The following is a 23,095-nucleotide window of genomic DNA, read 5'->3' on the forward strand; positions in this document are numbered from 1 at the left end:
CGATGTACTGGTACATCACTGGACTTTGAATGGTTATACCAGGATGATGCCTACAGCTGCAGGCATCATCCTGGTATCGTTTTTTTTTCAGCCGGCAATCGGCTTTCATGTAAAAGCAATCCTAGTGGCTAATTAGCTGCAGGATTGCTTTTTCAAGCAGCGGGAGATGATGCCCCCCCCCTCCCCCGCTGCCTTCCACGGCCTTCTCGGGCAGTCTCGTGCCATCAGGGGAACCTGAGAATGCGGCCGGTGTTTCTGCCAGCTGACCATAGAGCTGATTGGAGACCAGAATGGTGCCAATCATCTCTATAGCCTAAGAATTCGGAAGCTACAAGCATTTCATCACTTCAGTTTCGCAGGATATAAACAGCGCCATTTGTAAATGGGGAAAGCATCTGATCACACCGATTTTAGTTTGATTAGATAATGTAAGGGCAGAGGAGATATCCAGAGTCTGATAGACCCCAGATTTCTCAAAAAAGAATATGAGAATGCCCATTGAAGTTATAGGGGATATTTGCATTCCCTGTGATAGCATTAAAAGTGATCAAAAAATAAATGAAAAGTACAAATATAAAAATAATAAAAAAGAATCAAAATAACAAAAAACAAATCGCCCCTCCCATGCGCGCACACCTGTGTGCACAAGCCTTGACCCTGTGCCCGTATGTAAACAGCGGTTGCACCATGCATGTGAGGTATTGCCGTGAACGTCAGATCAAGGGCAGTAATTCTAACACTAGACCTCCTCTGTAAATCTAAAATGGTAGCTTTTAAAGCGTTGCCTATGGATATTAAAATGGTAGCAGTTTTCCGCCATTGCACGGGGCATGCGCAGTTTTAAAGCATGTCATGTTTGGTATCTATTTACTCGGCATACCATCATCTTTTATATTTTACGAAATAATTGGCCAATATATTGTGTTTTTGTGCATTAAAAGTGTATTTTTTTTTTTAAATTTGCTTTTGAAAAATCGCTGCACGAGTACTATGTGCCATAAAAAATTGTAGTACCCACCATTTTATTCACTAGGGTGTCTGCTTTAAAAAAATATCTAATGTTTGGGGGTTTAAATTATTTCCTAGCAAAAAATACACTTTTTTTTCATGTGAACAAAAAGTGTCAGAAAAGGCTTGGTCTTCAGGTGGTTAGAAGAGTGAGTGATGTGTGGCATAAACTTCTAATGCTGGGCATAAAACACCCCCACCCCAAAAATGACCTCTTTTTGGAAAGTAGACACCCCAAACTATTTGCTGAGAGGCATGTTGAATCAATAGAATTCATTTTTTTACCAAGGTTTTTGGAAAATGACAAAAAAAGTGTTTTGTTTTTACACATAATTGTCACTTAAATGATTTACTGCTCACACAAGCCATGGGTATATGTGGAATTACTCCCCAAAATGCATTCTGCTACTTCTCCCGAGTATGGGGGTACCACATGTGAGAGACGTTTTGGCAGTGTAGTCAAGTACAGGACCCCAAAATCCAATAAGCACCTTCAGGCTTTTAAAGGGCTTTATTTCCTCATTATACTTCCTGACTACCTATCACAGTTTCAGAGGCCCTGAAATGTCAGGATAGCACCTAACCCCCCCCCAAATGACCCCTTTTTGGAAAGTAGACACCCCAAGGAATTTGATAAAAAGCATGGTAAGTATTTTGAAGATCTCATTTGTTGCCACAAGTTTTTGGAATATGAAGAGAAAAAACAAAAACATATTTTTTCTATTTTTTTTATATTTTAAAACCTTGTGAGAAAAAATGAGATCTGCAAAATACTCACCATGCCTCTTTTTAAATTCCTTGAGGTGTCTACTTTCCAGAAAGGGGTCATTTGGGGGGGATTGGTGCTATCCTGGCATGTCAGAGCCTCCGAAACTGTGATAGGTAGTGAGGACGTGTAATGGGGAAGTTACGCACCTTCAGGCTTTCAAAGCAGTCATTGGATTTCAGGCTCCTGTATGTGGCTAGGCTCCCAAAAAGTCTCACACATGTGGTATCCCCATACTTAGTAGAAGTAGCAGAATGTATTTTGGGGTGTAATTCCACATATACCCATGGCTTGTGCGAGAAATAAATCATTTAAATGACAACTTTGTGAAAAAAAAAAGATGTTTTGTCATTTTCCAGAAACTTGTGGAAAAAAATAATCTTCCATGGACTCAATATGACTCTCAGCAGATAGCTTAGGGTGTCTACTTTCCAAAAAGGGGTCATTTGGGGGTGTTTGTACTATGCTGGTATTTTAGCACCTCAAGAAATGTGATAAGCAGTCAGAAAGTAAAAGCTGTGTAAATTCCATTATCTATACCAGTGGTGGGCAACCTTTTTTTTCAACTGAGCCAAATCTCGCCAAAACCACGATTGAAATTTATTTTGAGAGCCACATTTTTAAAACTGAAAATACATCCCCCATATAGTAATTCATCCCCCATAGTAATTCATCCCCCATATAGTAATTCATCCCCCATATAGTAATTCATCCCCCATATAGTAATTCATCCCCCCTATAGTAATTCATCCCCCATAGTAATTCATCCCCCATATAGTAATTCATCCCCCCTATAGTAATTCATCCCCCATATTAATTCATCCCCCATATAGTAATTCATCCCCCATATAGTAATTCATCCCCCATAGTAATTCATCCCCCATATAGTAATTCATCCCCCCTATAGTAATTCATCCCCCATATTAATTCATCCCCCATATAGTAATTCATCCCCCATATAGTAATTCATCCCCCATAGTAATTCATCCCCCATATAGTAACTCATCCCCCATAGTAATTCATCCCCCATAGTAATTCATCCCCCATAGTAATTCCTCCCCCATATAGTAATTCATCCCCCATAGTAATACATCCCCCATATAGTAATTCATCCCCCATATAGTAATGCATCCCCCATAGTAATTCATCCCCCATATAGTAATTCATCCCCCATATTAATTCATCCCTCATATAGTAATTCATCCCCCATAGTAATTCATCCCCCATATAGTAATTCATCCCCCATAGTAATTCATCCCCCATAGTAATTCATCCCCCATAGTAATTCTTCCCCCATATAGTAATTCATCCCCCATAGTAATACATCCCCCATATAGTAATTCATCCCCCATAGTAATTCATCCCCCATATAGTAATTCATCCCCCATAGTAATTCATCCCCCATATTAATTCATCCCTCATATAGTAGTAGTAAGTAAGTAGCAAGTAGTAAGTCAAGTCCCTCCTGTGTCAATTCACTTACCTTTGCTCCGCGCGTTCCTCTCGCCATGCTCCCCGCGCCGTTCCGGTCTTCAGGGCGGACTGTGAGAGGAGCCTAGCTCCCCTCACGTTCGTCACGCTGCCCCGCCTACACACATCCTGACAGCCAATCACTAGCTATCAGGATGTGAGTGGCAGCGAGACTGGCCAATCATTGCTGGGCTAGCTGCAGAGTCCTCAGCCACCCGAGAGGAGGGAGGGGAGGGGAGCTGCCGCCCGAGAGGAGGGAGAGGAGGGAGGGGAGAGGAGGGAGGGGAGGGGAGCGAGCGCCCGGCACACAGAAAAGCCGCATTAAAATGTGTAAAGAGCCGCATGTGGCTCGCGAGCCGCGGCTTGCCGACCACTGATCTATACCATAGTTTGTAGACGCTATAACTTTCACACAAAGCAATCAATATACACTTATTGGGAATTTTTTAACCAAAAACATGGAGCAGAATACATTTTGGCCTAAATTTATGATGAAATTTTATTTTTTTTGGATATTTTTTTATGACCGAAATAAGAAAATATTGTTTTTTTTAAAAAAAAATGTTTTTCTTCACAACTTTTTCTGGTTATAGCGCCAAAAATAAAAAGCGCACAGGTGATCAAATACCACCAATAGAGAGCTCTATTTGTGTGAAAGAGGACATACATTTCATTTATGTTACGTATTGCATGACCGCGCAATTGTCCGTTAAACTAGCGCAGCGCTGTATAGAAAAAAAATGGTGTAGATTGCAGTATCTATACCATAGTTTGTAGACGCTATAACTTCACACAAAGCAATCAATGTACACTTATTGGGATTTTTTTACCAAAAACATGGAGCAGTTATAACTAACTTTGAGTTTACGATATATTTTTTATAGCTGAAAGTAAAAAATATTGTTTTTCTTCAAAATTTTTGGTCTTTTTTTGTTTATAGCGTGAAAAATAAAAAGCGCACAGGTGATCAAATACCACCGAAAGAAAGTTCTATTTGTGTGGAAAAAAAGACGTAAATTTTGTTTGGGTGCAGCATTGCATGACCGCGCAATTATCAGTTGAATTAGTGTAGCGCCGAGTAGCAAAAAGAGGCGTGGTCGTTAAGGGGGGGGTAAGTCCTCAGGAGGGCAAGGGGTTAAATTTTAAAATTAATAAGTGACTTTTGTGCACTAAGCTCGTGCTCATATCTCCGGAGAGATTCTATTGTATTGTAGTGTCTATGTTCTCATCAAGTTCATTGCCAATCTGTATGCAATTGCACTGCGCATTGGCAGATTGCATGCAGATTGTAAAGTAGCAGATCTGCCAGATGGAGATCTGTGTGTGTGTGGTGTCCCATCAGACCAGTGATCAGACAAACTGTTGGGTGGTGGAAAGCTACTGTTTGTTGAGTGTCTGGTGTGGGGGGGTGTGGACAGTGGAAGAGTGATTAACACTGAAGTTCTAGCTTGTAGGATAGCTGGAGGAATCTTAGAAGGGTGTGCTAATTGCTAGACTGCTCCCCAGCCCTTAGAGTGCACCAGATTGTATATAAGATTCATATCTGCCTGTGTGTGGTCAGCCAGCTGGATTGGAGTGGAGTCTCCCTCTAGTGGTGGCCAGAGTTAGTGTGGGCTGTGAAAGTATATCACAGCCAGTCTTTATGCTTAGAGTAAGTCCCCCTCATTCCCTCATTTGCACCCAGTCATGGACGATGCACGCCTCGGTTAGCTAGTCGCTATGGGCATGCGGTTTTGATCCATGACATCACTCTTATCTCTATTAGTAAAACACAGACCTGACCGGAGAGGTGAGGAGGATTCTGGGAGGTCACATGACATCACTCTTATCTCTATTAATAAAACAGGCCTGACCGGAGAGGTGAGGAGGATTCTGGGAGGTCACATGACATCACTCTCATCTCTATTAATAAAACACAAACCTGACCGGAGAGGTGAGGAGGATTCTGGGAGGTCACATGACATCACTCTCATCTCTATTAATAAAACACAAACCTGACCGGAGAGGTGAGGAGGATTCTGGGAGGTCACATGACATCACTCTCATCTCTATTAATAAAACACAAACCTGACCGGAGAGGTGAGGAGGATTCTGGGAGGTCACATGACATCACTCTTGTCTATTCTGGTCAATAGACCATTTTATTTTTGCACACATTTAGATGATGTCAGGTGGTTGATATTGTTTTATTTTTCTCCTGATCTGTAGGATTATGTTGTAAAGAAGAAGTCTAGTGGGGAGCCAATCTCAGGAGGATGGAGCAGAACCCAGAGCCTCACCATGGTGCCTCCATCTCATTCTCTGATACCTGAGAGGGAGAAAGAGCAGAAGATTCTGGAACTGACCACCATGATGGTCCATCAGCTGACAGGAGAGGTGAGCGGTGCCGGGAATTCTGGGACATTCTCCAGTAACAGACAAGGGATGTGTCTGGATGGTGACTGTATCATTGTGTGTGTCAGGTTCCTATAAGGTGTCAGGGTGTCACTGTCTATTTCTCCATGGAGGAGTGGGAGTATTTAGAAGGACACAAGGATCTCTACAAGGACGTCATGATGGACAATCAGCCGCCCCTCACATCACCGGGTAAGAGGAGACTTTATTGTAAAGGAGAGAGCAGTACGGAGGATCCACCTAGATCCCCCATCATCTGATAAACACATAGAAACAATGGATTCAGTCAGTGTGTGTGTTTCCTACAGATGGATCCAGTCATGGGAACCCACCAGAGAGATGTCCCCATCCTCTGTATTCCCGGGATTCCACACAGGAAGGTCACACCATCCCTCACCATCATCAGGTAGATGATGACAATTATTGGTAGTTGTGATTTATACACAGCATGTTTGTTACAATGAATGTTTTATTATATCTTTCAGAGTGGAATCCTCGGGGATGAGAATATTGATGTTAAAGAAGAGTATAAAGAGGAGGATGAGGAGTATGGAGTGATGGAGGAGTTTTCAGAAGGACACAAGGATATGATGGAGCCACCTAATACCAGGAACCCACCAGAGAGATGTCCCCGTCCTCTGTATTCCCGGGATTCCACACAGGAAGGTCACACCATCCCTCACTATTACAAGGTTGGTGGGATTGAGCATCTAGAACATAGAATTGTTGGGGTGAGGTGTTGATTATTTTAAATTTGATGCCACAAAATTGAAGCTTATATTTTACAGATGACCTCTTCTATTATATTCTTGATTTAGAGTGGAGATCCAATCGATATAGAATTTGAGGTGAAAGCAGAAGAAGAAGAGGCGTATGTGAGGGATGATCAGCAGTCTATGGAGGAGGATGGAATAACGGGGACATTTATAGAGGAGGACACTCCTACAGAGATCAGCACAGGTGGGTCATGAACACTAAATCCATTCCTCCACCCATACTGCTCACTGATTGGTCCAGAGTAGGGCGGGGACTGGGTGATATCAGCCTGTAATCCCCTGGTCACTTTCCTGAGCTGTGTTCCCCGTCCTGTATTCCTGGATTTCTCTCGGATAATCTTCCTTCTCTGTGCTGCAGACACAATTTATGTATCTAGACTGGATTTATGGAGCTTCTGGGGTTCAGCTGGCAGCAAAATGTTGATCATTTTTATAAGCGTTCTTTGAACTAGGCACCTGGGGAATATATACCCCATATCCTGGATCTCACAAGATGTCTGACAGAACAATTCTCCCAGGGTTCCTTGCTCTGTAGTCTGGTGGCTGTGCCGGGTGGAGGGATATGTCTGTAGTGTCTCAGACCCAAGTCACTGAGTGCAGTCTCAGGAGATGGGAGGCAGCGGAGTGGGACCTACATAGTTACATAGTTAGTCTGGCTGAAAAAGACAGTCCATCCATTTCATTTAAAGATAAAAGTTATAATCCTATGCCCACAGTTGAACCAGAGGAAGGCAAAAAACCCAGCAAAGCATGGTCCAATTTACTCCTGCAGGGGAAAAAATTCCTTCCTGATCCCCCGAGAGGCAATCAGATATTCCCTGGATCAACTTTCCCATTAAGTGTTACATCCAGTTATATTCCGTGTATCCAAGAAAGAATTCAGGAGTTTCCTACAGCAATCCACTGAGCTGGCCACAACCAACTCTTGAGGGAGTCTATTCCACATTTTCACAGCTCTTACTGTGAAGAAACCTTTCCATATTTGGAGATTACATTTCTTTTCCTCCAGACGTAAAGAGTGCCCCCTTGTCCTCTGTGATGATCTCAGGGTGAATAACTACACCGAGTTCACTATATGAACCACTGATGTATTTATACATGGAGATCATATCCCCCCCTTATGTATTATACATGGAGATCATATCCCCCTTATGTATTATACATGGAGATCATATCCCCCTTATGTATTATACATGGAGATCATATCCCCCCTTATGTATTATACATGGAGATCATATCCCCCCTTATGTATTATACATGGAGATCATATCCCCCTTATGTATTATACATGGAGATCATATCCCCCCTTATGTATTATACATGGAGATCATATCCCCCCTTATGTATTATACATGGAGATCATATCCCCCTTATGTATTATACATGGTGATCATATCCCCCCTTATGTATTATACATGGTGATCATATCCCCCCTTATGTATTATACATGTTATACACGTTACTTAGGGCCACAGAAACGTTACTTAGGGACACAGAAACGTTACTTAGGGACACAGAAACGTTACTTAGGGACACAGAAACGTTACTTAGGGCCACAGAAACGTTACTTATGGCCACAGCAACGTTACTTAGGGCCACAGAATCGTTACTTAGGGCCACAGAATCGTTACTTAGGGCCACAGAAACGTTACTTAGGGCCACAGAATCGTTACTTAGGGCCACAGAAACGTTACTTAGGGCCACAGAAACGTTACTTATGGCCACAGAATTGTTACTTAGGGACAGACACAGAATTGTTACTGAGGGACACAGAATTGTTACTGAGGGACACAGAATTGTTACTGAGGGCCACAGAACCGTTACTTAGGGCCACAGAATCGTTACTTAGGGCCACAGAAACGTTACTTAGGGCCACAGAAACGTTACTTAGGGTCACAGAATTGTTACTTAGGGACAGACACAGAATTGTTACTGAGGGACACAGAATTGTTACTGAGGGCCACAGAACCGTTACTTAGGGCCACAGAACCGTTACTTAGGGCCACAGAAACGTTACTTAGGGACATAGAATTGTTACTCAGGGACAGACACAGAATTGTTACTGAGGGACACAGAATTGTTACTGAGGGACACAGAACCGTTACTTAGGGCCACAGAATTGTTACTTAGGGACAAACACAGAATTGTTACTGAGGGACACAGAATTGTTACTGAGGGACACAGAATTGTTACTGAGGGCCACAGAACCGTTACTTAGGGCCACAGAATCGTTACTTAGGGCCACAGAAACGTTACTTAGGGTCACAGAATTGTTACTTAGGGACAGACACAGAATTGTTACTGAGGGACACAGAATTGTTACTGAGGGCCACAGAACCGTTACTTAGGGCCACAGAACCGTTACTTAGGGCCACAGAAACGTTACTTAGGGCCACAGAAACGTTACTTAGGGCCACAGAATTGTTACTTAGGGACAGACACAGAATTGTTACTGAGGGACACAGAATTGTTACTGAGGGACACAGAACCGTTACTTAGGGCCACAGAATTGTTACTTAGGGACAGACACAGAATTGTTACTGAGGGACACAGAATTGTTACTGAGGGACACAGAATTGTTACTGAGGGACACAGAATTGTTACTGAGGGCCACAGAACCGTTACTTAGGGCCACAGAAACGTTACTTAGGGCTACAGAAACATTACTTAGGGCCACAGAACTGTTACTTAGGGCCACAGAAACGTTACTTAGGGACACAGAATTGTTACTCAGGGACAGACACAGAATTGTTACTGAGGGACACAGAATTGTTACTGAGGGACACAGAATTGTTACTGAGGGACACAGAATTGTTACTGAGGGACACACAATTGTTACTCAGGGACAGACACAGAATTGTTACTGAGGGACACAGAATTGTTACTCAGGGACAGACACAGAATTGTTACTGAGGGACACAGAATTGTTACTGAGGGACACAGAACCGTTACTTAGGGCCACAGAATTGTTACTTAGGGACAGACACAGAATTGTTACTGAAATGTCAGGACGGTACAGATATCCCCCAAATGTCAGGACAGTACAGATATCCCCCAAATGTCAGAACGGTACAGATATCTCCCAAATGTCAGGACAGTACAGATATCCCCCAAATGTCAGGACAGTACAGATATCCCCCAAATGTCAGAACGGTACAGATATCCCCCAAATGTCAGGACAATACAGATATCCCCCAAATGTCAGAACGGTACAGATATCCCCCAAATGTCAGGACAGTACAGATATCCCCCAAATGTCAGAACGGTACAGATATCCCCCAAATGTCAGAACAGTACAGATATCCCCCAAATGTCAGAACAGTACAGATATCCCCCAAATGTCAGAACAGTACAGACATCCCCCAAATGTCAGAACAGTACAGACATCCCCCAAATGTCAGGACAGTACAGATATCCCCCAAATGTCAGAACAGTACAGACATCCCCCAAATGTCAGGACAGTACAGACATCCCCCAAATGTCAGGATAGTACAGATATCCCCCAAATGTCAGGACAGTACAGATATCTCCCAAATGTCAGAACAGTACAGATATCCCCCAAATGTCAGGACAGTACAGATATCTCCCAAATGTCAGAACAGTACAGATATCCCCCAAATGTCAGAACAGTACAGATATCCCCCAAATGTCAGAACAGTACAGATATCCCCCAAATGTCAGGACAGTACAGATATCCCCCAAATGTCAGAACAGTACAGATATCCCCCAAATGTCAGGACGGTACAGATATCCCCCAAATGTCAGGACGGTACAGATATCCCCCAAATGTCAGGACGGTACAGATATCCCCCAAATGTCAGGACGGTACAGATATCTCCCAAATGTCAGAACAGTACAGATATCCCCAAATGACCCCTTTTTGCAGAGTAGACAGTCCGACGTACTTCATAAGAGGAATGGCGAGTTTTTTGAAGTTGTATTTTTTTTGTCATAATTTTTCGGAAAATTAAAAAATTAAAAAAATTATTTTCACTATTTTTTTTTTACATACTGTCACCAGTGCAGTACAGCGTCATCATATAACTGGCATGGCGGTGAACAGGGACATTGACTGGTGACAGTATGAAAAAAAAAAATATATATATATATATTTTTTTATTATTATTATTTTAAATTTTTTATTACATTTTTTTTATTTTTTTTAAGATTTTTTTTTTCATATTTCACTATGACCAAAGTAGTACAATGTTACCATAGTAACATTGTACTACTTTGGGGAAGTGATCTGTATTTTTTTTTTACACAATTTGCTTATAGCAAATAATTACTTTGCTATAAGCAAGCATTTACCTGAATGAAATTGATTCATTCAGGTTTTGTTTTGTTTTTTTGTGCTTAGCTGTGATTTGGTCACAGCTAATCACATGACATGTGCATATGATTAGCTGTGACCATTCACAGCTAGGCACTAGTATACAATGGATGGCATGAATGAAGCCATCCATTGTATACAACTGTCATGTGACCTGCTGTGATTGGTCACAGCAGGTCACATGGTATCAGCAACAAGGGCCGGTACTCAGATGTGTCATCGGCCGTGTCCGTGGTACACGGCCGGTGACAGATCGCGCCGCTGTGCCGCTCTGCAGTTGCGCGAACTGAGCATGTGCGGGAGCACGCCAAATGGCGTCCACCTGGAATGCAGAAGCACTTTTGCCGATGCCAAACGGCCATTGGCGGGGCAGCAAATGGTTAATAAAGGACGGTATGTATCGGTGTCACTAAGAATGTTCTGCACCTCTTTAGTATCATTTTCTTTATTCATTATTACCACCCCTCCTCCCTTATCGGCAGGGCGTATAACTAAATCCTTCCGATCAAGGAGGGGATCTATGGCTGTTGAAATCCCATGGTTCTCTTTATCATTTTTTGTTTTTAACGGCAGTCAGATCTTTAAGAACTGTTTCTTTAAACACATTTATATAGTCCTGAGCTTGCTGAGGGGGGTTGAATAGGGATGCATTTCATAAATTGGAGTAAATAGTAGTGCTAGATGTATTTCTAATGATAGGATTCTGAAAAAAAATGTATTTTCAGCGATATAGACCTGAAAAATCTGTGCACATCAATAAATGTACGAAACTTGTCAAGCCTATTATAAGGTGCAAATTGTAATCCTTTGTCTAATAGACCAATTTCTGGGGGTGTAAGTTGTTTTCCACTGAGGTTAAAAATGCCTTTCCCTTTTACGTTTTGCTCTTTTTTGGGTTTGTTGACCCTTTTACCTCCCCTTTGTCCTCTGCTCGAGCGCTTCTCTTGCGCGTATTCCCTCCTCCTAAAAAATGCACCGGGGTAGGTTTAAAGTTCTCTCCCTGGTGTCTAGGGTTATTTGTTGGAGGAGGGAAGTGGGCATTAGTTCTACGTGGTGAATCATACTGGTGTCTTCCCTGTTGTTCACTATATGTTCTGGGACCAGATGACCTCCAATTATCATCTCTTGATGGTGCTCCATAATTTCCTCTAGGACAGTGGTGGGCAACCTTTTTTTTCAACTGAGCCAAATCTCGCCAAAACCACGATTGAAATTTATTTTGAGAGCCACATTTTTAAAACTGAAAATACATCCCCCATATAGTAATTCATCCCCCATAGTAATTCATCCCCCATAGTAATTCATCCCCCATAGTAATTAATCCCCCATATAGTAATTCATCCCCCATAGTAATTCATCCCCCATATAGTAATTCATCCCCCCTATAGTAATTCATCCCCCCTATAGTAATTCATTCCCCCTATAGTAATTCATCCCCCATAGTAATTCATCCCCCATATAGTAATTCATTCCCCCATATAATTCATCCCCCATATAGTAATTCATCCCCCCTATAGTAATTCATTCCCCCATAGTAATTCATCCCCCATATAGTAATTCATCCCCCATATAGTAATTCATCCCCCATAGTAATTCATCCCCCATATAGTAATTCATCCCCCATAGTAATTCATCCCCCATAGTAATTCATCCCCCATATAGTAATTCATCCCCCCTATAGTAATTCATCCCCCCCATAGTAATTCATCCCCCCTATAGTAATTCATCCCCCCTATAGTAATTCATCCCCCATATAGTAATTCATCCCCCATAGTAATTCATCCCCCATATAGTAATTCATCCCCCATAGTAATTCATCCCCCCTATAGTAATTCATTCCCCATATAGTAATTCATCCCCCCTATAGTAATTCATCCCCCCCATAGTAATTCATCCCCCCTATAGTAATTCATCCCCCATATAGTAATTCATCCCCCATAGTAATTCATCCCCCATATAGTAATTCATCCCCCACAGTAATTCATCCCCCCTATAGTAATTCATTCCCCATATTGTCAATTCACTTACCTTTGCTCCGCGCGTTCCTCTCGCCGTGTTCCCGCGCCGTTCCGGTCTTCAGGGCGGACTGTGAGAGGAGAGGAGTTTGTCACGCTGCCCCGCCTACATCCTGACAGCCAATGTTTGCCACGCTCCGCGGGCCGGATTAAAAGGTCCGCCGGGCCGTATACGGCCCGTGGGCCGTAGTTTGCCCATTGCTGGGCTAGCTGCAGAGTCCTGACTTTTGGGGCGGCTGCCCGAGAGGAGGGAGGGGAGCGGGCGCCCGGCACACAGAAGAGCCGCATTAAAGTGTGTAAAGAGCCGCATGTGGCTCGCGAGCTACGGCTTGCCGACCACTGCTCTAGGGGAATCATAGTATGTGTTCCCTTTATTATTGTAGTTATACAGTCATGGCCGAAATTGTTGGCACCCTTGATATTTCTCCAGGAAATCATGTATTTCTCACGAAACGTATTGCATTAACACATGTTTTGCTATACACATGTTTATTCCCTTTGTGTGTATTGGGACAAAACAAAAAAAGGGAGGAAAGAAAGCAAATTCGACATAATGTCACACAAACCTCCAAAAATGGGCTGGACAAAAGTATTGGCACCCTTTCACAACTGCGGATAAATAAGAATGTTACAAGCATGTGATGCTCCTGTAAACTCACCTGGGGCAAGTAACAGGTGTGGGCAATATAGAAATCACACCTGAAAGCAGATAAAAAGGAGAGACGTTCACTTAACCTTTGCATTGTGTGTCTGTCTGTGCCACACTAAGCATGGACAACAGAAAGAGGAGACGAGAACTGTCTGAGGACCTGAGAACCAAAATTGTGGCAAAATATCAACAATCTCAAGGTTACAAGTCCATCTCCAGAGAACTAGATTTGCCTTTGTCCACAGTGCGCAACATTATCAAGAAGTTTGCAACCCATGGCACTGTAGCTAATCTCCCTGGTCGTGGACGGATGAGGAAAATTGATGAAAGATTGCAACGCAGAATAGTCCGGATGGTGGATAAGCAGCCCCAAACATGTTCCAAAGACATTCAAGCTGTCCTGCAGGCTCAGGGAGCATCAGTGTCAGCGCGAACTATCCGTCGACATTTAAATGAAATGAAACGCTATGGCAGGAGACCCAGGAGGACCCCACTGCTGACACAGAGACATAAAAAAGCAAGACTACAGTTTGCCAAAATGTACTTGAGTAAGCCAAAAGCCTTCTGGGAAAACGTCTTGTGGACAGATGAGACCAAGATAGAGCTTTTCGGTAAAGCACATCATTCTACTGTTTACCGAAAACGGAATGAGGCCTACAAAGAACAAAACACAGTACCTACGGTAAAATATGGTGGAGGTTCAATGATGTTTTGGGGTTGTTTTGCTGCCTCTGGCACTGGGTGCCTTGACTGTGTGCAAGGCATCATGAAATCTGAGGATTACCAAAGGATTTTGGGTCGCACTGTAGGGCCCAGTGTCAGAAAGCTGGGTTTGCGTCCAAGATCCTGGGTCTTCCAGCAGGACAATGACCCCAAACATACGTCAAAAAGCACTCAGAAATGGATGGCAAAGAAGCGCTGGAGAGTTCTGAAGTGGCCAGCAATGAGCCCAGATCTAAATCCCATTGAACACCTGTGGAGAGATCTTAAAATTGCTGTTGGGAAAAGGTGTCCTTCCAATAAGAGAGACCTGGAGCTGTTTGCAAAGGAAGAGTGGTCCAAAATTCCGGGTGAGAGGTGTCAGAAGCTTATTGATGGTTATAGGAAGCGACTGATTTCAGTTATGTTTTCCAAAGGGTGTGCAACCAAATATTAAGTTAAGGGTGCCAATACTTTTGTCCAGCCCATTTTTGGGGTTTTGTGTGACATTATGTCATATTTGCTTTTCTGCCTCTGTTTTATATTTGTTCCAATACATACAAAGGGAATAAACATGTGTATAGCAAAACATGTGTTAATGCAATACCTTTTTTGTGTGAAATACTTGATTTTCAGGAAAAATATCAAGGGTGCCAACAATTTCGGCCATGACTGTAAGTGGCTTTGTTATTGTAATACTGAACAGGTTTTTTAAATTGATTATTCCTGTAACCTTGAGTGGGATACCATTCACAATTCCTAGAATCTATATTTTCATCAGGCATAAGTTGTAATGGTTCAAAACGATTAAAAGTTTGTATGTTGTTTTTGGGCTGTGTTCTTACAGGTGATTGGTACTGACTAAATTTCCTGGAGCGGTATTGGGTGGGACCCTTCCATCCACTCTGTTTCTTGGGTGGTTTAGGTATGAGGTTGAGGGTGGAATTGTAAGCTCCTCAGAGACCATGCTGTTTGATGTGGGCGGAGTCCTGGTTTGGGGGAACCAATCAGCTTCTGTCTAGTAATCCTCTTTGTCTTTGTATTTTAGTCCATGGCCGGGAGATGAGGAAAACCTCCGAGGATTGTCTCACTTTGTCTCCAGACTGGAAAGTAGAAGATGAGGACATCACACAGTATAGTCCAGGAGAAAACCCGGCTCCCTCCAATGACCGTCCGCCACCACCCAGTGTAGATGGACCATCGGATTCCTTGTATCCTGAGGAACCTCAGACTGTGCGGTACCGGGCCAGCCTTCCTACAGGGAAGAGCTTCTCCTGTACTGAGTGCTGGAAATGCTTCCATTCTAAATCTGCACTTGATGTTCATAAAAGATCTCACACAGGGGAAAAGCCACATTCCTGTCCTGAGTGCGGGAAATGTTTTTCAAATAAGTCCAATCTTTCCATACATCAGAGATCTCACACGGGGATCAAGCCGTATTCCTGTTCTGAGTGCGGGAAATGTTTTGTAATAAAATCACATCTTGTCCAGCATCAGAGATCTCACACTGGAGAAAAGCCATATTCCTGTCCTGAGTGTGGGAAATGTTTTTCACGAAAGTCCATTCTTTATAAACATCAGAGATCTCACACAGGGGAAAAACCATATTGCTGTCATGAGTGTGGGAAATTTTTTTCAAGGAATTCCAGTCTTTATACACATCAGAGACTGCACACAGGGGAGAAGCCGTATTCCTGTCTTGAGTGTGGGAAATGTTTTTCACAGAAGTCATATCTTTCCAGACATCAGAGATCTCACACAGGGGAGAAGCAATATTCCTGTCCTGAGTGTGGGAAATGTTTTTCACAGAAGTCATATCTTTACAAGCATCAGAGATCCCACATGAGGGAGAAGCCACTTTCCTGTCCTGAGTGAGGGAAATGTTCTTCAATGAAGTCCTGTCTTCCTGTACATCAGGGATCCCACACAACCCTGGAGGTGTATTAGTGCCTTGAGTGCGGGAAATGTCTTCTAGATGAATGTTGCTGGACATCCCAGCTCTCATGTGGGGAAGAAGCACACCCTGATATACACCTCAGATATACTCCATGGCTGATCTTCATCATGGAAGAAACAGTTCATAAGGAGATCAGAGGTCACCAAAGATGTGGATGAAGTGTGGGACCGGGTTGGCCATTGATGGCAGGAGAAGAATAAAAATTGAGTCCTGACCTGTCATTGGCTGAGTACAATTTGTGGTGGAAGATTTCACAAACACTTAGAGGTCGATTTTTAAAATTGTGTTTATTAAATGTGACCAGAATTCGCCCCTCTGTGACAAATGTCGGTCCAACTCACAGAGATTTCCTCTGATCACCAGATCCATCTAGTGGCTTTCCTTATGAAGGTATTTCAGGAAAAATACAGCATTATCACCACTAGATGGAGCTGGCCATCATACGAAATCACTGTATTAATTATCGGCTTCTCTCCTGGACACTGCATATAATAGGCCAGGTAGGACAAGCTCCGTTCTGTGTGGATGTACCCATACGTCCCTCAGAACATGGGGGAGCATAGATGTATGGCTGTCCATCACCATGTTCCAAGGGTGCCTGTGTCCCTGATCCCATCAACATCTGTTGCAGTGTACCAGTGTCCCTTCAACATCTGTCACAGAGTACCAGTATCCCATCAACATCTGTTGCAGTGTGCCAGTGTCCCTTCACCATCTGTCACAGTGTATCAGTATCCCATCAACATCTGTTGCAGTGTACTGGTGTCCCTTCACCATCTGTCACAGTGTACCAGTATCCCATCAACATCTGTTGCAGTGTACCAGTGTCCCATCAAAATCTGTTGCAGTGTCCCATCAACATCTGTCAGTGTACCAGTGTCCAATCAACATTTGTCACAGTGTAAGAGTGTCCAATCCTGGCATCCGATACTGATCCGAATTTAGACTGTGCAGGCTGTACGCTGATCCCTCTTGCACTGGCAGACCGAGAGATCCCATCCTGCAGTCCCGCAGTGAGTATCCCACCATCCCAGTCTCATGGGACACAGGCTGCTGCTCCTATTGAAGATAATCCTGATCCCACACTTAGAGGGATTATTTCTGCAGTCACTACATGCGCCCCATCTGTGGCGATCCTTACTGGGGAGGTGAAGGGGATGAGGATGGAATTGTCCCTGGTGCGTCAAGATATGCAGAAATTGTGGGATCGAACTGCGGTCTTGGAGGGGAGAGTGAGCACTTCCAGATACTGAGTATGAGAGACAAGAGTAGCGGGGAGCTCTCACTGCCAGACCCAGATTCTGAGTAGGAGTCAGGTGAAAGCATTGGGTCAGTATTGGATTCTGAGATGGAGAGTCACAACAAAGAGATTCCGGTGATCTGAGGAGCATTCAGCATCCACCAGCAGTGCTGTAATTCCTGGTGCAGTGACTAGCACAAGCAGTGCAGCCCTCCCAGGTGATAGGCCTTGTACCAGTAGCGAGGGGTCCCATCCACAATGACATAGGGCCCACACTAACCTCTAAGACTTGCTTTTAAATCCCACATGGCTTCCCGCTGATTTGGCAGAACCTGCAATCCCCCCTTTACAGCGCAGCCAGACCCTCAGATAGAAATGGAAAATGTTACCCCAATTTATTGTTTTCATTTATTTTTTGATGATGATTTGCTGAATTACATTGTGGATCGGTGCAATCTGTATGGCCAGCCAATACATTGCCAACAATCCCAATTTATCGTATCTCCATCCATTTGTGTGGAAAACTGTCACTGTGGAGGAATTTAAAGCAGTTCTTGCACTTACATTGAATATGGGATTGACAAAAATAATGAAGTCCGTGCCTACTGGTCCACTCAGTCCATACATCCCATGTCATCTATTCTTCTTGTATGTTCAGAACACGCTATGAGATGATAATGAGGTTTTTACATGACAATACCCGGTGCCCTCCTCAAAATCATCCTAATTATGGGCAGCACAGTGGCTAAATGGTTAGCCCTTCTGCCTGGCAGTACTGGGGTTGTGGGTTTCGAATCCCAACCACAGCACCACCTGCCTGGAGTTTGCATGTTCTCCCTGTTCCTGTGTGGGTTCATCCGGGTACCCTGGTTTCCTTCCACACTCCAAAGACATGTTGGTAGGTGAATTGGTTCCTGTCTAAATTGGCCCTAGTATGTGTATGTATGAATGTGAGTTAGGGACCTTAGATTGTACACCCCTTGAGGGTTAGGGACTGATGTGAATGTACAATATATATGTAAAGTGCTGCGTAAATTGAAGGCGCTATATAAGTACCTGAAATAAATAAAATATTAAAGAAATAAATTACGACAAGCTGTTAAAAATTTGGCCACTCAATTTTTTTTTCTTGCAAGTTTTCAGAAATGTTTACTCCCGACATAAATATTTATGTGGATCAATATCCCTTGTCCACCTCACAGGAAGACTGAGCATTGAACAGTACATCCCCAGCAGATGGGCCAGATATGGGGTAAAGTTTTACAAGGCATGTGACAGGGCCACGGGATGTACCTACAACTTTAAAATATATGAGGGAAAGGAGAGCCAGCTAGACCCCCCTGGATGTCCTACCTATATGGGGACTAGTGGCAGAATTGTTGTTGGCAACCTATAGAACCTATTCGAGAAGGGTCACCATCTGTATGTAGATAATTCACACAAGTCTCCCACTATTCCACCATCTCTATCTCAAGCAAACTGTGATCTGTGGGACACCACAGGCCAACCACAAGGGCTTCCCACAAAGATTGGTCACCACAAAACCCAAAAGGGGAGAGTCAGCCAGTTTGTGAACTGAAGAGATACTAGACCTAAAGTGGAGAGATAAAAGAGATGTCTATATCCTTTCCTCAATCCACGAGGACACCTCGGTGGAACTTCATACAAGACAAGGTCCTGTCCAAAAACCCCAAGTGCATACATGACTAGAACCAGTTCATGGGGGGATATGAATGACTGAATGTTACAGCCCTACTTCACCCCGAGGAGATCAGTCTATTGGTATAAAAAGGTTGTCATCTACTTGTTTCAGTTATCCCCGTACAATTCTTCTGTCATCTTCTGTAAGTGCACACAACCATCCCTATCCTACCTGAGATACCAAGAGGACATTATTACAGCCCTTCTCTATTCAGATAGCCATGTCCCCGAACAAGGTCACTCCTATTCAGGGACCAGACTTCATGAAAGACATTTCCCCAATATCCTCCCTCCGACCCAAACAGGACACCAACCCCAAAGAACATGTCCAGTATGTTCTAGTAACAGAATTCACCATGACACCCCATACTACTGTCCCCAATGTCCCCCCCAGCCAGGCCTCTGTATTGGAGAGAACCTCCTGATCCATCATACATCTCTACACTATTAGTGACATAGAAGGGAAGATATTGTTACAGTGTCTGCTGTCTGTGATTTCCCTGTATTACCATGACTCTGCCTGCCCACTGAACTGACCCTGGACTGTTTATTAACCATGCCTCTGCCTGCCCACTGAACTGACCCTGGACTGTTTATTGATGATGCCTCTGCCTGCCCACTGAACTGACCTTGGCCTGTTTATTGGTGATGCCTCTGTCTGCCCACTGAACTGACCCTGGCCTGGTTATTGATGATGCCTCTGCCTGCCCACTGAACTGACCCTGGACTGTTTATTGATGATGCCTCTGCCTGCCCACTGAACTGACCCTGGACTGTTTATTGATGATGCCTCTGCCTGCCCACTGAACTGACCCTGGAATTGTTTATTGACAATGTCTCTGCTTGCCCACTGAACTGACCCTGGACTGTTTATTGATGATGCCTCTGCCTGCCCACTGAACTGACCCTGGCCTGTTTATTGATGATGCCTCTGTCTGCCCACTGAACTGACCCTGGCCTGTTTATTGATGATGCCTCTGCCTGCCCACTGAACTGACCCTGGCCTGTTTATTGACAATGTCTCTGCTTGCCCATTGAACTAACCCAGGACTGTTTATTGACAATACCTCTGCCTGCCCACTGGACTGTTTATTGACAATGCTTCTACCTGCCCACTGAACTGACCCTGGCCTGTTTATTGACCATGCCTCTGCCCATTGAACTGACCCTGGACTGTTTATTAACCATGCCTCTGCCTGCCCACTGAACTGACCCTGGACTGTTTACTGATGATGCCTCTGCCTGCCCACTGAACTATCAACCATGTTTCTGCTTTCCACATTTTTACATTTTTGGTTTTCTCCATGTTTGTCATTCCCAGATCAGTGTCTGGAGACATGAGGCTTCAAAGAGATTTGTGTGGGAGGAAGCCTCTACTCCTGTGTCCAGGTCTTGCCTGATCAGTGTCTAAATCCAATGTGTCTACTTGTTGCTATCTGACCCTGGCCAACCTGCTGCCTGAACTGACCACACCTCTGCCTGCTGCCTGGACCCTGCACTGTTTATAGACCATGTTCCTGCCTGCTTCCTGCATGTCAGCCTGCTGCTTGTACTATATGGACCATTTTCAGGGGCGGACTGACCATTTAGCCACTTGGGCACTGCTTGAGGGCCCAGGGTCAGTAGGGGGCCCCATGAGATGCCCCTGGTACCTTTCATTGGCTTTTTCACAGGCTTTTTTGGGTGTGGGTGAGGACACGGGGTCCCATAATCCCTATTGACCGGGGACCCCATGAGTTGTCAGTCCACCCCTGACCATGTTCCTGCCTTGACCAATCCTTTGTACTGACCATGTAAGACACCAGTCCCACTCATCCTCTGCTGACAACTGCATTACTAAAAATACAGGTGGGTGTTTTCTTTCCAAAATGTGGTCATCTTGAGGGTGTTTACACTGTCCTGGTGCTCCAGAGCCTTCAGAATGTGATAGGTAGTCAGGAAATTAGATTCGTAATTTATGCCCCTGTAACACCTAATAGTGCTCCTTGGATGTTGAGCCTCTGTATGTGACCAGGCTGTGGAATAGTCTTATACATGTGGTATCCCCATACTCAAGAGGAATAGCAGAATTTTTTGGGGGGTGTAATTCTTGGTATGTACATGTTATGTGTTACAAATATCTTATAAATGGACAATTTTGTGAAAAAAAAGTTTTCATTTTCTTTCCACATTTTCTGAAAACTTGTGAAAAAAAATAACATTCAAAAGACTCAATATGCCTCATAGAATATATGTTAGGGTGTTTGCTTCTCAAAATGTGGTCATTTTGCAGGTGTTTCCATTGTCCTGGTGCTCTTGGGCCTTCAAAAGTGTTATAGGTAGTCAAGAAATTAAATGTGTAATTTATACTCCTAGAAAACCTGACAGTACTCCTTGGATGTTGGGCCTCTGTATGTGGCCAGGCTGTGGAAAGATCTTACACATGTGGTATCCCCATATTCAAGAGGAGTAGTAGAATTTTTTGGGGTGTAATTCTTGGTATGTACATGTTATGTGTTACAAATATCTTATAAATGAACAAGTTTATGTAAGAAAAAAAATTTTCATTTCTTTCCACATTTTCTGAAAACTTGTAAAAAAAATTACATGTTGAAAAGAGTCATTATGCCTCATAGAATATATGTTAGGGTGTGTAATTCATGCTCCTAGAAAACCTGATGGCGCTCCTTGGTTGTTGGGCCTCTGTATGAGGCCAGTCTGTGCAAAAGTCTTACACATATGGTATCCCCATACTCAGGAGGAGTAGCAGAATGAGTTTTGGCGTGTAGTTCCAAGTATGCAAATGCCATGTGAGAAAAAACCTGTTAATAGGACAATTATGCGAAAAAAAAAACCTAATTTTATTTACTGTCTTCATTTCCCAAATAATTGTGGAAAAAAACGACAGCTTCAAAAACCTCGTCATGCCTCTTACAAAATATCTTGGAATGTCTACTTTCCTAAAAGGGGTCATTTGGGGGTTATTTGTACTGTCCTGGCTTGTTACACCCCGGTCACATCAAGCATGACTTTGAAATCGTGCGACTTACAGTGATGTCGCATGATTTCAAAGTCGGGGGACATGCTGATTTCAGGTGCAATTTTCAAGACATCTGACACAGATGTCCATGCAAATCGCACCAAAAGCAGTGCATGCATTACTTTAGAAATCAGTGAGGCTCTGACCACGTCGGAAACGCACCGATACAACCGCTGTAATTGCGGACAATAGGGTGTGACTTGGCATATGATTTGCAAGTCCCATGTCATGCAAATTGCATGCCAAGTCGCACCCGATGTGACCGGGGTGTAATGCAGGCCATAGACGGGGAGAAAACCGGACGATTTTTCTTTAAAAAAAACAAAAAATCAGTCGTTCAAGCGGCCGACATTACCAGCAACGGTAAAAAAAAATTGGCCGATTTTCATCCCGTCTACAGCTGACAAAAAGTATCCCTGCAGAGAGCTCCCTATTTCTTTGACAGTTCTTTGAAATTTATAGCGGATGCAACAATGTATCTATTTGTATCCATTTAGGATACAGATGTTTTTATTCGGAAATAAATAGATACATTGTTGCAACCACTGTAAATGTCAAGGAACTGTCAAAGAAATAGCGGAGCTCTCTGCAGGGACACTTTTTGCCGGACTGGAATTCCTCTTCTTCTTCATCCTCTTCTTCATCCTCTTCTTCTTCATCCTCTTCTTCCTCATCCTCTTCTTCTTCATCCTCTTCTTCCTCATCCTCTTCTTCTTCATCATCCTCTTCTTCATCCTCTTCTTCTTCATCCTCTTCTTCTTCCTCTTCTTCCTCCTCTTCTTCTTCATCCTCTTCTTCTTCCTCTTCTTCTTCATCCTCTTCTTCTTCCTCTTCTTCATCCTCTTCTTCATCCTCTTCTTCATCTTCTTCATCCTCTTCTTCATCCTCTTCTTCTTCTTCATCCTCTTCTTCTTCTTCATCTTTTCTTCATCTTCTTCCTCTTCTTCATCCTCTTCTTCTTCTTCATCCTCTTCTTCTTCATCATCCTCTTCTTCTTCATCATCTTCTTCTTCATCATCATCTTCTTCTTTTTCTTCTTCTTTTTGTCTTCCTCTTGCAGGTCACTGC

At 43.4% G+C, this 23,095-nt stretch overlaps 2 protein-coding genes across 2 annotated transcripts in view; one reads left to right on the top strand and one right to left on the bottom strand.

Moving 5' to 3' along the window:
* Positions 1-23,095, bottom strand: part of LOC149460759 (uncharacterized) — a 333,674-nt gene that overhangs the window by 265,983 nt on the left and 44,596 nt on the right. The window lies entirely within an intron of this gene.
* Positions 1-23,095, top strand: part of LOC149460761 (uncharacterized) — a 172,588-nt gene that overhangs the window by 132,931 nt on the left and 16,562 nt on the right. The window contains exon 7 of the mRNA XM_089679203.1: positions 15,131-15,982. Coding sequence (XP_089535329.1) covers positions 15,131-15,982 — 852 coding nt within the window. The remainder of the gene's footprint in view (positions 1-15,130; positions 15,983-23,095) is intronic.

Source organism: Staurois parvus, unplaced genomic scaffold (assembly GCF_062004578.1).
Source record: "Staurois parvus isolate SC_StPar_1 unplaced genomic scaffold, SC_StPar_1.0 ptg000221l, whole genome shotgun sequence".
Classification (NCBI taxonomy): Eukaryota; Metazoa; Chordata; class Amphibia; order Anura; family Ranidae; genus Staurois; species Staurois parvus.